Source organism: Oncorhynchus gorbuscha, linkage group LG09 (assembly GCF_021184085.1).
Source record: "Oncorhynchus gorbuscha isolate QuinsamMale2020 ecotype Even-year linkage group LG09, OgorEven_v1.0, whole genome shotgun sequence".
Taxonomy (NCBI): domain Eukaryota; kingdom Metazoa; phylum Chordata; class Actinopteri; order Salmoniformes; family Salmonidae; genus Oncorhynchus; species Oncorhynchus gorbuscha.
In genome coordinates, this window is record NC_060181.1 from 71622110 (window position 1) to 71637079 (window position 14970).

General features: G+C 40.0%; 1 protein-coding gene across 1 annotated transcript in view; it reads right to left on the reverse strand.

Moving 5' to 3' along the window:
• Positions 1-14970, reverse strand: part of cps1 (carbamoyl-phosphate synthase 1, mitochondrial) — a 95684-nt gene that overhangs the window by 24508 nt on the left and 56206 nt on the right. Inside the window, 3 exon segments of the mRNA XM_046363299.1 lie at positions 2109-2279; positions 5271-5360; positions 5662-5769. Of these exon segments, the coding sequence (XP_046219255.1) occupies positions 2109-2279; positions 5271-5360; positions 5662-5769 (369 nt within the window).

The following is a 14970-nucleotide window of genomic DNA, read 5'->3' on the forward strand; positions in this document are numbered from 1 at the left end:
TCTGTCTATTACGTGAGCTGTTCAGTATGTGTTGACAGCCCTTTCTACCTTGCCGTTTTTGAAAGATATAACGTTAGCCATCGAGAACTACAAACGTTTTGCTACTTTTCTCAACAACATTTGATGCCCTGAATTTAGCAGGTGCTATCGACAGAGCAGTAGGATAAAGTGATGGGCTACTTTCTGCACACGCCACGGTCAGTGTGAACCGGAGTGACTTGACACAAAGCTGGCCAAACAAGATGTAGCTACAAACAAAATGGAGTTAAATGGTTCCAGTCTGCAGTGAAGCGTTCATCCATGTATACGAGTAAGAGTACATGTCTAGACAATAGTGACACATCCACTTAGCTAGATGTGGGTGAGGGGTGGTTATAGCATTTCCTCCACATGAAGGAAACACAAGTTTGTCAGGTAAGCATCATCTAATAACGATCAAATATTTATAAAATATTTTTTATCTGGACACACTGTTTTTGATATCCCTACTATGCAAGTACTATCGCTGCACCGTTTACACCTTCTGTATCCTGTGCATGTGACAAATAAACATAGATTTAATTTGATACAGCGTGTTTACCACATGGCCTCACATGTGAATCCTTAAAGAGATGGTTGGGGCTAAGGCTTAAGCGGGTGTGAACGATGCTGAATGGGTGTAGACAAAGAAGAGCTCTCCAGTAGGTTTACCAAAACATTCAAGGGCCATTTTCTCAAAATGTGGGGTTACAAGTTTATCAACATTCATTCAATGGCCATTTTCTCAAAAGTGGGGTTACAAGTTTATCAACTTTCAAAGCAAAATTACTTTCCCATTGTTCCTCAACTGCAGTGTATGATATACAATTTTCTAGCTCTGAGTCTCTACTTGTATCCAATGTAAAAAACACAATTTCAAATATCACATTACTTCTTACTAGTTTTTTGTGTGTAATTAATGAGAAAATATTTTGGCTGGTAAAAAAACTGGAGTGGCCCCTGGATTATTGTATCTACCTGCTACAGTGGCTGGTAGACCAAAAATGTAGTTTTAGGTCCTTGCCATAACACTTAACAAGTCTTAAATAGCAACCTATTACATATATAGTGCACTATTTTTAACCATGTCCCTGGCAGCTTATTCCCTATATAAGTGCACTACTTTTGACCAGAGCCCATTGGGTCCACTATACAGGGAATAGGCTGGGTGCCATTTGGGAAGCATCCTTAGGGTCTAGGCAATTCAGCACTAAACTACAGAGATGTATTTATTTTATTTAACTAGCAAGTCAGTTAAGAACAAATGATTATTTACAATGATGGCCTACCCCGGCCAAACCCAGACAGCGCTGGGAAAATTGTATGCCGCTCTATGGGACTTCCAATCACAGCCGGATGTGATACAGGCTGGATTCGAACTGGGGACTGTAGTGACGCCTCTTGCACTGAGATGCAGTGCTTTAGACCACTGCGCCACTCCAGAGCGAGTGTCTCCTTTCCACCCCATATTCATTGGAAGGTCCCTGTGTTTAGGTTGTCACATGACCTGGATTTAAACTTTATTTTAAGCCTTTCCCGAAATTAGAATTAGACCAAAAATAAAAGCAATCGTCATGAAAAGAAAATGAGACTGTTTGGTGAAAAATCTCTATAAATAAAGGTTAAACTCCAGGTCATGTGACATGATTAACCAAAACACAGGGCCTAAATAATAGGCTTCATATGGCTAATCATACTTATTGTACATATATCACCCTCGTCCCTGTGTGGGAGTGTTCTACCATGCCTAAAGCAGTACAATAGTCCCCCCACAGTTTACTGCAGTCCAGGCCACAGAAGACATGGTCATTATTAAGACTATTATGGAGGGTATAATAGGTGAAAATGGCAATAGGAGAGGTTGGTGCTATTACCACTTTTAATCAGGGTCCTCCCTCTGCTACTCTTTAGTCTATTGCATAGTAAGACACATATGATAGCAACAAAAAAAAAAGATTTATCACTTCATTCTAAGGAGTGTGCTAGTGTGGATATTGGGACAGGGCCCTGTAGTCTCCCCTTATTGCTTCATTCTAAGTAGTGTGCTAGTGTGGATATTGGGACAGAGCCCTGTAGTCACAGAGCCTCACCTTGATTCCCACATAGTCAACGGGGATGATGGGGTTCTCCAGAGAAGGTAGAGCAGCCTCATCCTGGGGTTCACCCACCATGACCCGTGTAGCCACACTAATGAAGTCCACACCGATGGTCTTAGATACGAAGGGGAAGGAGCGTGATGCTCGCAGGTTACACTCTATCACCTGGAGGGGAGGAACGCACACACACATTTTCATTCTAAACCAGTACAGTTGGAGGAGGATGGGCCGAGCTACTATTACCATTAAGCACTTAGTGGCAACTGTAAAAAAGGCCCAATTTCATTGATTAATTGAATGATGTGTCCTAACTATTTCCACACATCAAGCTTTGATTATTTGAATCAACTGTGTAATGCTAGGGTAAAACCCAAAATGTGCACCCAGCGGGGGCCCCAGTATTTTGGGAAAAACTGCTATAGTGTGCTGTGAAAAGAGTCACCTCTTGCCTTAAATTTGATTTGTGTTGCTTTTACATGTTTATCGAATGCCTAAAATAAAACTTCAAGAAAGAAACTATGATCTCAATCTGTGAGTCGCCTAAATCCAAACAGTGTAAAAAAATAAAATACATAAATAAATCATTTTTGGGATGGGAAAAACGCTTTCAGTGTAAACCAAATACAGTGCATTCAGAAAGTATTCAGCCTTATTCTAATTGATTAAATAAATACAAATCTACACACAATACCCAATAATGACAAAGCAGAAACAGGTTTTTAGAAAAAATAATGGACCTATTTATTTTTTATAATATAATCTCTGATAACCAAAATAAAAGCTAGACAGACAAGGATAATTGAAAACCCATAAAGCAATGGAATTTGTGGTTAAGAGCAGTTAAGAGTGTTGGGGCAATAACCGAAACATTGCTGGTTCAAATTCTCAAGCCAACTAGGTAAAAACATCTGTCGATGTGCCCTTGAGCGAGGCACTAATTGCTCCTGTAAGTCGCTCTGGATAAGGGTGTCTGCTAAATTACTATTATTTTTATGTTGAACACCAGTTTTAATTTTGTTATTATATTTGAGCAAAATAACACATTAGCCATGTCAAAACGCACAGAATTGCAGGAAACTAGCTTAAAACTTCAAAGTTCTCTCAGCTCCATGGCAACTAACAGGAAATGTGCTTCAAAACTACAACAAAAATGTGTAGATTTGCAGGAAATGTGGTTTAAACTGATAAAAATTCTCAGCTCCATGGTGAAGTGTGTAAATTGCAGGAAATTGGCTTAAAAATGCAACAAACAAAAATCTACATTAGCAGGACGAAACTTCTAAAATGTTCTCTAAAATTGCCTCAATGCCTCTGCCACGCCAACCACCGAAGGCACATTTGATCAAGAATACAGACACATTTGACAAATGAAATTGAAGAACAGTATTCATAATGAAATCTACATGAGTCTTCAAAAATGATTCACACCCATTAGATGGCAAAAAAAAAACGTTTTAAAAAAGCAGACATTGAATATGGTTTGATCATGGTGAAGTTACAAATTACCCTTTGGATTGTGCATCAATACACCCAGTCACTACAAAGACAAAGGTTTACTTCCTAACTCAGTTGCCAGAGAGGAAGGAAACCGCTCAGGGATTTAACCATGAGGCTTAAGGTGACTTTAAAACAGTTACAAAGTTCAATGGCTGTGAGAGGAGAAAACTGAGGATGGATCAACCACGTTTCGAGTTACTCCACAATACTAACCTAAATGACAGAGTGAAAAGAAGGAAGCCTGTACAGAATACAAATATTCCAAAACATGCATCCTGTTTGCAATAAGGCAAAAAAATCTGTCAGAGAAATGCACTTTATGTCCTGAATACAAAGCCTTATGTTTGGTCCAAATCAAACCCCTCCATATTTTCAAGCATGGTGGTCCTGCATCATTTTATGGGTATGCTTGTCATCGGCAAGACGTAGGGAGTTTTTTAAGGTTAAAAAGAAACAGAATAGAGCTAAGTACAGGCAAAATTCTAGAGGAAAACCTGATTCAGTCTGCTTTCAACAGACACTGGGAGATAAATTCACCTTTCAGCAGGACAATAACCTAAAACACAAGGCCAAATATACACTGGAGTTGCTTACCAAGATGACATTGAATGTTCCTGAGTGGCCTAGTCACAGTTGTATTTATTTTTTCCCCCTTTTTCTCCCCAATTTCGTGGTATCCAATTGTTTTAGTAGCTACTATCTTGTCTCATCGCTACAACTCCCATATGGGCTCGGGAGAGACGAAGGTTGAAAGTCATGTGTCCTCCGGTTAGCACGCACTACGCCAGGCCCGCCACAGGAGTCGCTGGTGCACGATAAGTCAAGGATATCCCTACCGGCCAAGCCCTCCCTAACCCAGACGATGCTGGGCCAATTGTGCGTCTCTGGTGGCACAGCTGGCGCTGCAGTACAGCGCCCTTAACCACTGTGCCACCCGGGAGGCCTAGTTACAGTTTTGACTTAAATCGGTTTGAAAATCCATGGCAAGACTTGAAAATGGATGTCTGACACTGATCAACAATCAACTTGACAGAGCTTGAAGAATTTTTAAAAGAAAAATGTGCAAATATTGTACAATCCAGGTATGCAAAGCTCTTAACAGAACAGACTTACCCAGAAAGATCGCTGCCAAAGGTGATTCTAACATGTATTGACTGAGGGGTGTGAATACCTACGTAAATGACATAATTCTGTATTTCATTTTCATTAAATTATCAAACATTTCTAAAAACATGTTTTAACTTTGTCATTACTGGGTATTGTGTGTAGATGGCTGAGAATTCAGGCTGTTAACAACAAAATGTGGATTAAGTCATAGTATTCATACCCTTTCTGAAGGCACTGTATCCATCTGTTCATCTTTGGAATTCACTGTGACCACACCACACCGAGATTCTGTATTTCAATTCATGACCAAATTGCTACTCTTTTTTTTTTTTAACGACTGTGAAAACGTCAAGTGATCATTTATAGCTTTCTCTAACATATTCTGTCAGGCGTCACACACACACACACACACACACACACACACACACACACACACACACACACACACACACACACACACACACACACACACACACACACACACACACACACACACACACACACACACACACACACACACACACACACACACACACACACACACACACTTACCATGACATCGTTGCCTTTCACTAGGAACTGAGTATTGAATGGACCAGAGATCTCAAACGCCTTAGCAATTTTCCGTGTGGCACTCTTCACCTGAGAGTAATGGAGGACAAATACTAAATATGAAGCTTCCATCAAAGACGAACCTATAACTCAGTATAAATTATTTACATATTCACAGCCTGGGCAATGGATTACAGTAGTGAAAAATCAATATAAACCACAGCCTAATAATGAATTCCCTGTCAGGAGTCAGTGATCCTAAACATAGGCAGGCCAACAGACTAACAGTCTAACAAATAAAATGTGGAAACTTTTCCTGAGTTTTGAGTGAGTCAGCCCCTAGTAGGTGGGTAAAAAAAACAGCATGATACACACACACACACACACTGACCTTCTCTAGGGCCCCCTGGCTGATGCTCTGGGTAGGTAGCATGAGTGTGGCATCTCCAGAGTGGACCCCAGCATCCTCCACATGCTCTGTTATAGCATGGCACAGCACCTGAGAAGAGGTTATAACTAGTGCTGAGTGATTAACATAAATTATAATTTTCCATTTTTTAAACAACTAATTGATCAACGTTGGATCAATAATTTGAACATTCGATTTTGTTCTGGGGGGGGGGGTTTCTGTGAGATCAATGCAGTTTCTCTAGACAGAACTCAGATCAAGCCCGAACTGTGCAATGTAATAGAGAGTTGTAGTTTCCAACAGGCCAATATTCTACATAGTTTAGCACAAAAAAATGTGGTAATTAACTGCAATCCATTGCGCACTTACTTGTCCGGTCTATGTGGGGCAGTCACAGAGAGGGTGGGTTTCCACTAGTTAGGCATCAGGTTAGCAGTGTGGTTAAGATTAGGGTTAGGTTTAAAATCACATTTTAAGAAGATAAATTGTAGAAATATGCAGGCTTTATGACTATGTGGTAACTAGTGACAAGCAAGAGGGAGGTATCTTTACTTGAAAATACATGAAGTCGTACATGTATAACTAATGTATAAATGTATGCAGGCATGACTAAGTCGCTTTGGATAAAAGTGAATGTTAAATGGCATATATTATAAAAGTATGCCCTATTTACTTTGAAGAACTGCTAAAAATAGGGATTTTGTCAGACAGCAATGGCAGCAAAACTATAGAGATGAGAAGATGACTTTGAATTAAATAATACATTCATCAAATAAAACAAATGTAATATATTATAGACAACTTACATATTTGATTAAAGTAAATAAAATAAATGATGGTTAACAAGTGATAAGCAGTAATGGGCAGTCACTACCATAATGAGTCGTATTAAGTGTTTTAGTCTGTGTTGTTTCAGCCACAAGAGCATTGGTGAGTTTGGGCGATTAGGACTGGCTCGCAGTCTGCTTTTTCATGAAGCTCTGAACGAACAGTTATTGTGCTGACATTGCTTCCAGAATAGGGCTGTGGCGGTCACAAAATTTTGTCAGCTGGTGCTTGTCAAGCACATAACTGTCGGTCTCACGGTAATTGACTGTTAATTAACATAAACATATTTAGCATCTCCTGGCTTCCACACATAGCTACAAGCCATTTTAAAAAGATTAATAAATCCATGTAATATAGCCTACACCTACACAATAAATCCATTATTTATTTTAGACAGGTCTAAAGAAGCATGATATGAAGAAATTGTAGTTTATTTCAGAAGAAAAGAATAGCATACACGAGCTGTCCTTATGTAGGTTCTGATGTGGCTGTGCCAAATGGCTGTGGGCTACACTAATTCATTTAGCAGACAACATTTGCTTAGAATTCCGTGGCATTATTTTATAGTATGAAGAATACAATTGAACAAAGCTGAATAAAATAAAGGAATAAAATAAAAGGATATTTTTTCCAAATGATTTGAAGGAGTGCGGACACGTGGCTATTCCACGTGGCTATTCTGTGTTGAGTGGTTAACAAAGAAATAGGTTCTCCTTTATGCTTAATTTAGAGTTATTAATGCAAACTTTACTTGTTCTACAAATGTTGGGCTATATGTTTTGAATTTTAATACATTGTAAGGCTGCATGATGAGACTAATATGGATTTGAAAAACGTCACTTGAAAGGCATGAGCTCTGCTGTACGTAGGCTGTACACACTACAATAGTCTCTCATTCACAATTTGACAAGCACTTGATAATGTCTCGAATTTCCCAGCGGCATACCCTTTATGGCCGTAATGCACCCAATAAAAATTATCCATGCCTTTTGCGGCCCGGGGTGCTGCGTTGTGCCCTTCTCCCTGAGTGTGCTGCGCAACCCGAATCGCCTCTCATTCACATGGCTCTCAGTCACGTGATTGGGTCTTTCTTACAGAATACAAGTGAAAACATACACATCGGGGACAAAATTGCGTGTGTCCTTATCCAATTCCAAGGTGCATATTGAAGATATTGGAAGAACTGACCACATTTACTTTGTCAGGCAACAAGATGAGTAGGCCTAATGAACAGCAAAAGCACTAGCCTATGTCAATCTATTATCCCCCCATAGTACAAAAGTCAACCTATTCTGTGTGATAAATAAATATTCCAAACATAGTCTGGGATAGTAGTGGGATGCGATAGATCCCAAATTATTTCAACCACTAGCAATGTGCACATGGTAGTAGGCTATAAGCGCAAATGTTCAAGTGTTATGGTGAAGATGATCTCTCCCAAACTTGAAACTCACAGACTGCTTACATATGCCAGTTAGGCTCTACGCCCATTGTAAAAATGGATAAATGTGATTCATTTTAAGAAGATATTTGGCCACTTTAGTTGTGATACAATCCCATATAAAACATATAGGCCCATGGTCTGGCTACAAGAGGTGTGCGACTATGATTAGAAAAAGTAGCGACTATGATTTAAAAAAAAGAAGCATTGCTTCTTATGCTGGTCATCATTCACAAGTGATAATATATCAAGTGATAGGCTAATATTGTCACCCATCAGACTATTCTTGATTTAATCTTATCTTAACATATACTAAATAATATATATGTGTGACATTTGTTTTGATTTAGAATGGACCGTTATCATGCATCTGTATCGAAACAGGGGCAGCCGGAGAAAATAGATAGGAATGGAGGACGCTTTCCCTGTGGTTTATTTTCATGCCAGCCAGGTAGGTTATACTCCCGTTGTAAAGCTAACAATGTGCTTAACATTAGGAAAGTTGAGAAATAAGTATAGTAAGCCTAGCCTATAGAAAGCTGATGGGATCCTCATATTTTTATTAGCGGCCATCACTGCAATTTTCTCCCGCAATTGCATAGCCTATAGAAATGTTGTGCAACATGAGCTCATGGGCTCTCATGAAGTGTTTGATTCGATTTTCTAATACATTTGCATGGATGTCAGAGTGATTAGAAGGACAATAGAGTGCTGAGTACCAGGCAGTTAGCAAGTTTGGTAGGCTACTAATGACCAGCAGCAGCAAGAGAGCTTGGAGAAGCCTAATTACCGTGACAAAACGGTAATGTGGAATTTGACTGCGTTCATGACTCGTGACTGCTGGTGGCAGTAATACGGTCACCGCAACAGCCCTATTACAGAGGCAGTTTGGAACTAGGTAGTGAGTGTTGCAACCGAGGACAGACCATTTTTAAGCGCTTCAGCACTCTGTGGTCCCTTTCTGTGAGCTTGTGTGGCCTACCGTTGTTGGTCCTAGACGTTTCTACTTCACAATAACAGTACTTACAGTTGACCAGGGCAACTCTAGCAGGGCAAATATTTGACAAACTGACTTGTTGGAAAGGTGGCATCCTATGACGGTGCCATATTGAAAGTCACAGAGTTCTTCAGTAATAGCTGAATCCACTAATTTGAAGGGGTGTCCACATACATACACTATATATGCAAAAGTAACACTATTATTTCAAGTCATCACGATAAGCAGCCATTTTCACACAAAAGTGTATAAAGGAATTCATCAATAGATAAACTATATAATTGATAGCAGGTAATACGTCAATATAAAACCTTAAATGGATGAATTGCTGAAAGGGCTCTGGTCAAAGGTAGTGGACTATAATCGGGAGCCATTTGGTACATAACACTTAACTCTCCCACCCCTTCCCCTTCCCACCAATCAAAAGGGAGTAGTGTTTCAATGAACTGCGTTGTCGTTAGTACATATTAAACCCCCGATAATTGCAGCACTCATTAGCAACACACTAATTGATGAACACACACAATCCTGGAGGAACACACACTCTTGATAAAGCCTGTAGTTAATATGGTGGAATGCATATGAAGAGCACACGCGTGCATGCACACACACACTGAATAATGAGCCATATTTGGCATTCAGTCAATGGATGGATCTGTAATGTGGGAGGAAAAAGAGAAGACAGACAAATACAGAATATAAGGAAACCAGATATAATCTTTATAGCAGATTGAGAAATCCTTTGATACAGTATGCCTAGAATCTGTTTATGAGTGCCTTGATTTTTTAACTTTGGAGAATCTCTCATAAGATGGGTAAAGGTAATGTACAACAACCCTTTATGTAAAATAAAAAACGGATACTTCTCTGAAAGTTTTGAGCTGTCAAGAGGTGTAAAACAAGGTTGCCCTTTATCACCATACCTATTTATTATGGCCTTTGAAGTGTTAGCGATAAAAGTCTGATGATAACATTAAGGGACTAAATGATTCAAGTTATCTTGAGTCCTTCAACCTTGAAGGGCCTTATTGAGGACATGGCGAATTTATCAAATTTATCAGGGTTAAAAGCTAACTATGGTAAGTGTACTATATTACAGATTGGGTCTCTCTCTAAACACGGGACTTGTTATAGTCCTGTACCCCTTCAAACATTCAACCTCCAGCTGTGTACCCCCTCCAGCACCAGGGTCAGCGCACTGTCAAATGTTGTTTTTTGCCATCATTGTAAGCCTGCCACACACACACACACACAATACGATACATTTATTAAACAGAAGAATGAGTGTGAGTTTTTGTCACAACCCGGCTCAGGGGAAGTGACAAAGATCTCTTATAGGACCAGGGCACAAATAATAATAATCAATCATTTTGCTCTTTATTTAACCATCTTACATATAAAACCTTATTTGTTCATTGAAAATGGTGAATAACTCACCACAGGTTAATGAGAAGGATGTGCTTGAAAGGATGTACATAACTCTGCAATGTTGGGTTGTATTGGAGAGTCTCACTCTTAAATCATTTTCCACACACAGTCTGTGCCTGTATTTAGTTTTCATGCTAGAGAATCCACTCTCACATAGGTACGTGGTTGCAAAGGGCATCAGTGTCTTAACAGCACGATTTGCCAAGGCAGGATACTCTGAGCGCAGCCCAATCAAGAAATCTGGCAGTGGCTTCTGATTAAATAAAATTTTCACAGAACTGCTTGTTGCAACTTAGGTGAGGCTATTCTGTTCAAATATCAGTAAGTGGACTGGAGGCAGGGCATGAAAGGGATAACGAATCCAGTCATTTGTGATTGTTAATGCAGACAAAGAAGAGCTCCAATTTCTTAATCATAGCCTCAATTTTGTCCCGCACATTGAATATAGTTGGAGTCCCTGTAATCCTAGATTCAGATCATTCATGAGAGAAAAAACATCACCCAGATAGGCCAGTCGTGTGAGAAACTCGTCAACATGCAAGTGGTCAGACAAGTGAAAATGATGTTCCCTCGTTAACCAGCGTACTTCTTCTGTATGTTGTAAAAGTGTTACATGGTCGCTGCCCATATAATTGCATAGTGCAGAAAATACACGGGAGTTCAGGGGCCTTGCTTTAACAAAATTAACCATTTTCACTGTAGTGTCCAAAACGTATTTCAAGCGGTCAGACATTCCCTTGGCAGCAAAAGCCTCTCGGTGGATGCTGCAGTGTACCCAAGCGGCATCGGGAGCAACTGCTTGCACTCCACAATGTCTCTCTGTCATGGCTTTTGCGCCATCGGTACAGATACCGACATATCTTGACCACCAAAGTCCATTTGATGTCACAAAGCTGTCCAGTACTTTAAACATATCCTCTCCTGTTGTCCTGGTTTCCAGTGGTTTGCAAAAGAGGATGTCTTCCTTAATTGACCCCCCATAAACGTAACTGACATACAGTGGGGCAAAAAAGTATTTAGTCAGCCACCAATTGTGCAAGTTCTCCCACTTAAAAATATGAGAGAGTTCTGTAATTTTCATCATAGGTACACTTCAACTATGACAGACAAAATGAAAAAAAAAAAATCCAGAATTGTAGGATTCATTGTAGGATTCTTAATTAATTTATTTGCAAATTATGGTGGAAAATAAGTATTTGGTCACCTACAAACAAGCAAGATTTCTGGCTCTCACAGACCTGTAACTTCTTCTTTAAGGGGCTCCTCTGTCCTCCACTCGTTACCTGTATTAATGCCACCTGTTTGAACTTGTTATCAGTATAAAAGACACCTGTCCACAACTAAACGGATGATCTCTGCATGTGTGCTTCCCACCATGAAGCATGGAGGAGGTGGTGTGACGGTATGGGGGAACTTTGCTGGCGACACGGTCTGTGATTTATTTAGAATTCAAGGCACACTTGAGTGCATTTTGGCCCATTCCTCCTGACAGAGCTGGTGTAACTGAGTCAGGTTTGTAGGTCTCTTTGCTCGCACACGCCTTTTCAGTTCTGCCCACAAATACAGGTTTGAGGTTAGGGCTTTGTGATGGCCACTCCAATACATTGACCTTGTTGTCTTTAAGCCATTTTGCCACAACTTTGGAAGTATGCTTGGGGTCATTGTCCATTAGGAAGATCCATTTGCGACCAAGCTTTATCTTCCTGACTGATGTCTTGAGATGCTGCCTCAATATATCCACAATTTTCCTCCCTCATGATGCCATCTATTTTGTGAAGTGCAACATGATGCTGCCACCCCCGTGCTTCATGGTTGGGATGGTGTTCTTCGTGCTTGCAAGCCTCCCCCTTTTTCCTCCAAACAAAATGGTTATTATGGCCAAAAAAATTATTTTTTGTTTCATCAGACCAGAGGACATTTTCCAAAAGTACCATCTTTGTCCCCATGTGCAGTTGCAAACCGTAGTCTGGCTTTTTTATGGCAGTTTTGGAGAAGTGGCTTCTTCCTTGCTGAGCGGCTTTTCAGGTTATGTCGATATAGGCCGCATTTAACTGTGGATATAGATTATTGTACCGGTTTCCTCCAGCATCTTCACAAGGTCCTTTGCTGTTGTCCTGGGACTGATTTGCTCACCAAAGTAAATTCACCTCTAGGAGACAGAACGCATCTCCTCCTAGCTCCCAATGATGAACCAGATTTGTGGAGGTCTACAATTGTTTTTCTGAGGTCTTGGCTGATTCTTTTGATTTTCCCATGATGTCAAGCAAAGAGGCACTGAGTTTGAAGGGAGGCCTTGAAATACATCCACAAGTACACCTCCAATTGACTCAAATGATGTCAATTAGCCAATCCAAAGCTTCTAAAGCCATGACACAATTGTCTGGAATTTTCCAAGCTGTTTAAAAGGCACAGTCAACTTAGTGTATGTAAACTTCTGACCCACTGGAATTGTGATACAGTGAATTCTAAGTGAAATAATCTGTAAACAATCGTTGGAAAAATTACTTGTGTTGTGCACAAAGTAGATGTCCTAACTGACTTGCAAAAACTATACTTTGTTAACAAGAAATTTGTGGAGTGGTTGAAAAATGAGTTTTAATGACTCCAACCTAAGTGTATATAAACTTCTGACTTCTACTGTATGTGGGAACTCCATCAAGACTGTTGGAAAAGCATTCCTCAAGAAGTTGGTTGAGAGAATGTGAAGAGTGTGCAAAGCTGTCATCAAGGCAAAGGGTGGCACTTTGAAGATTTAAAATATATAGTTAAATTTTTTAACACTTGTTTGGTTACTGCATGATTCCATACGTGTTATTTTATAGTTTTGATGTCTTCCCTATTATTCTACAATGTAGAGAATATTCAAAATAAAGAAAAACCCTTGAATGAGCAGGTTTTTCCAAACTTTTGACTGGTAATGTATATTGAATGTTAATGTTTTACACCAGGTCCTCCAACCAGAGGAAGGGGTGGTAGAGTAAAAAAAGTGGGATCAGAAATTATGCAAGTAATGTTGTTTGATGGACTCATCTGTAAGCTAGTTTTTGTCTAAAAGAGACAGACTGAAACAAAGAGGGATATATACAAAAGAGAAAAAAAGGGAGAGGAGGAGAAGAAGAAGATTACCATGTATATAGAACATATGACTACTCTTTCCTTGATAGTTGTTAGGATTTAGGCTACAATCAGAAATCTAAACATGTCCATACAGGGTCTCAATCATATATAAGCACAGCTGAGCGGTCAAAACTTCAGTATTTATTAAATGTATTGCATTGGATCCATCCATGTGTGGCTTTTTTTCTTAATCGTGTTTCAACATTAAAATATTACAATGGCAGATCCAATTTAGACACATGAAACTAAGGGAATAATGATGAGCTCTTCAGGTTGAACTAAGGCTTATATACTCATACCTATCTCCCTGGCACCATGTAAACTTCTTAACCAATCCCTAGCTTTGACATGTCTAATAAGGGCTCTTAAGCGGTTGTTTTCATGATGTCGGAGGTGGAACTGCTTTAGAGCTGTCAAATCCACAAGCGGCTCCTGGCATTATGCCACTGGAATGAACATTGGAATGTGACATGTACTCTACACCTCAATTAGGCTGATAGAAATCCTTATTATTTAGGTTAATTATTTTCTTTACAGAACAAAAATATAAAATCAACATGCAGTGTTGGTTCCATGTTTTAGGAGCTGAAATAAAAGATTACAGAAATGTTCCATTTGCAAAAAAAGCATATTCTCAGAAATGTTGTGCTCAAATTAATTTATATCCCTGTCAGTGAGCATTCCTCCTTTTCCAAGATAATCCATCCACCCGACAGGTGTGGCATATCAAGAAGCTGATTAAACAGCATGATCATTACACAGATGTACCTTGTGCTGTAAACAATAAAAGGCCACTCTAAAATGTAAAGTTTTGTCACAACTCAATGCCATAGAAGTCTCAAGTTGAGCAAGCATGCAATTGGCATGCTGACTGCAGGAATGTCCACCAGAACTGTTGCCAGAGAATTTTACGTTAATTTCTCTACCATAAGCCATTTCCAACATCGTTTTAGAGAATTTGGCAGTTCGTCGAACCAGCCTCACAACCGCAAACCACGTGTAACCACGCCAGCCCAGGACCTCCGCACCCGGCTTATACACCTGCGGGATCGTCTGAGACCAGTCACTCAGACAGCTGATAAAACCTGTGGGTTTGCACAAGAATTTCTGCACAAACTGTCAGAAACCGTCTCAGGGAAGCTCATCTGCGTGCTCGTCGTCCTCACCAGGGTCTTGACCTGACTACAGTTTGGCGTCGTAACCGACATCAAAGGGCAAATGATCACATTCATTGGCCACTGGCACGCTGGAGAAATGGGCTCTTCACGGATTAAGCCAAGGTTTCAAACTGTACTCGGCAGATGGCAGACCGCGTGTACGGCGTCGTGTGCGAGGGTGGGAAGTGGCAGGACACAATGCAAATAGTCTGGGTAGCCATTTGATTAGTTGTTCAGTAGTCTTATGGCTTGGGGGTAAAAGTTGTTGAGAAGCCTTTTGGTCCTAGACTTGGCACTCCGGCACCGCTTTCCATGTGGTAGCC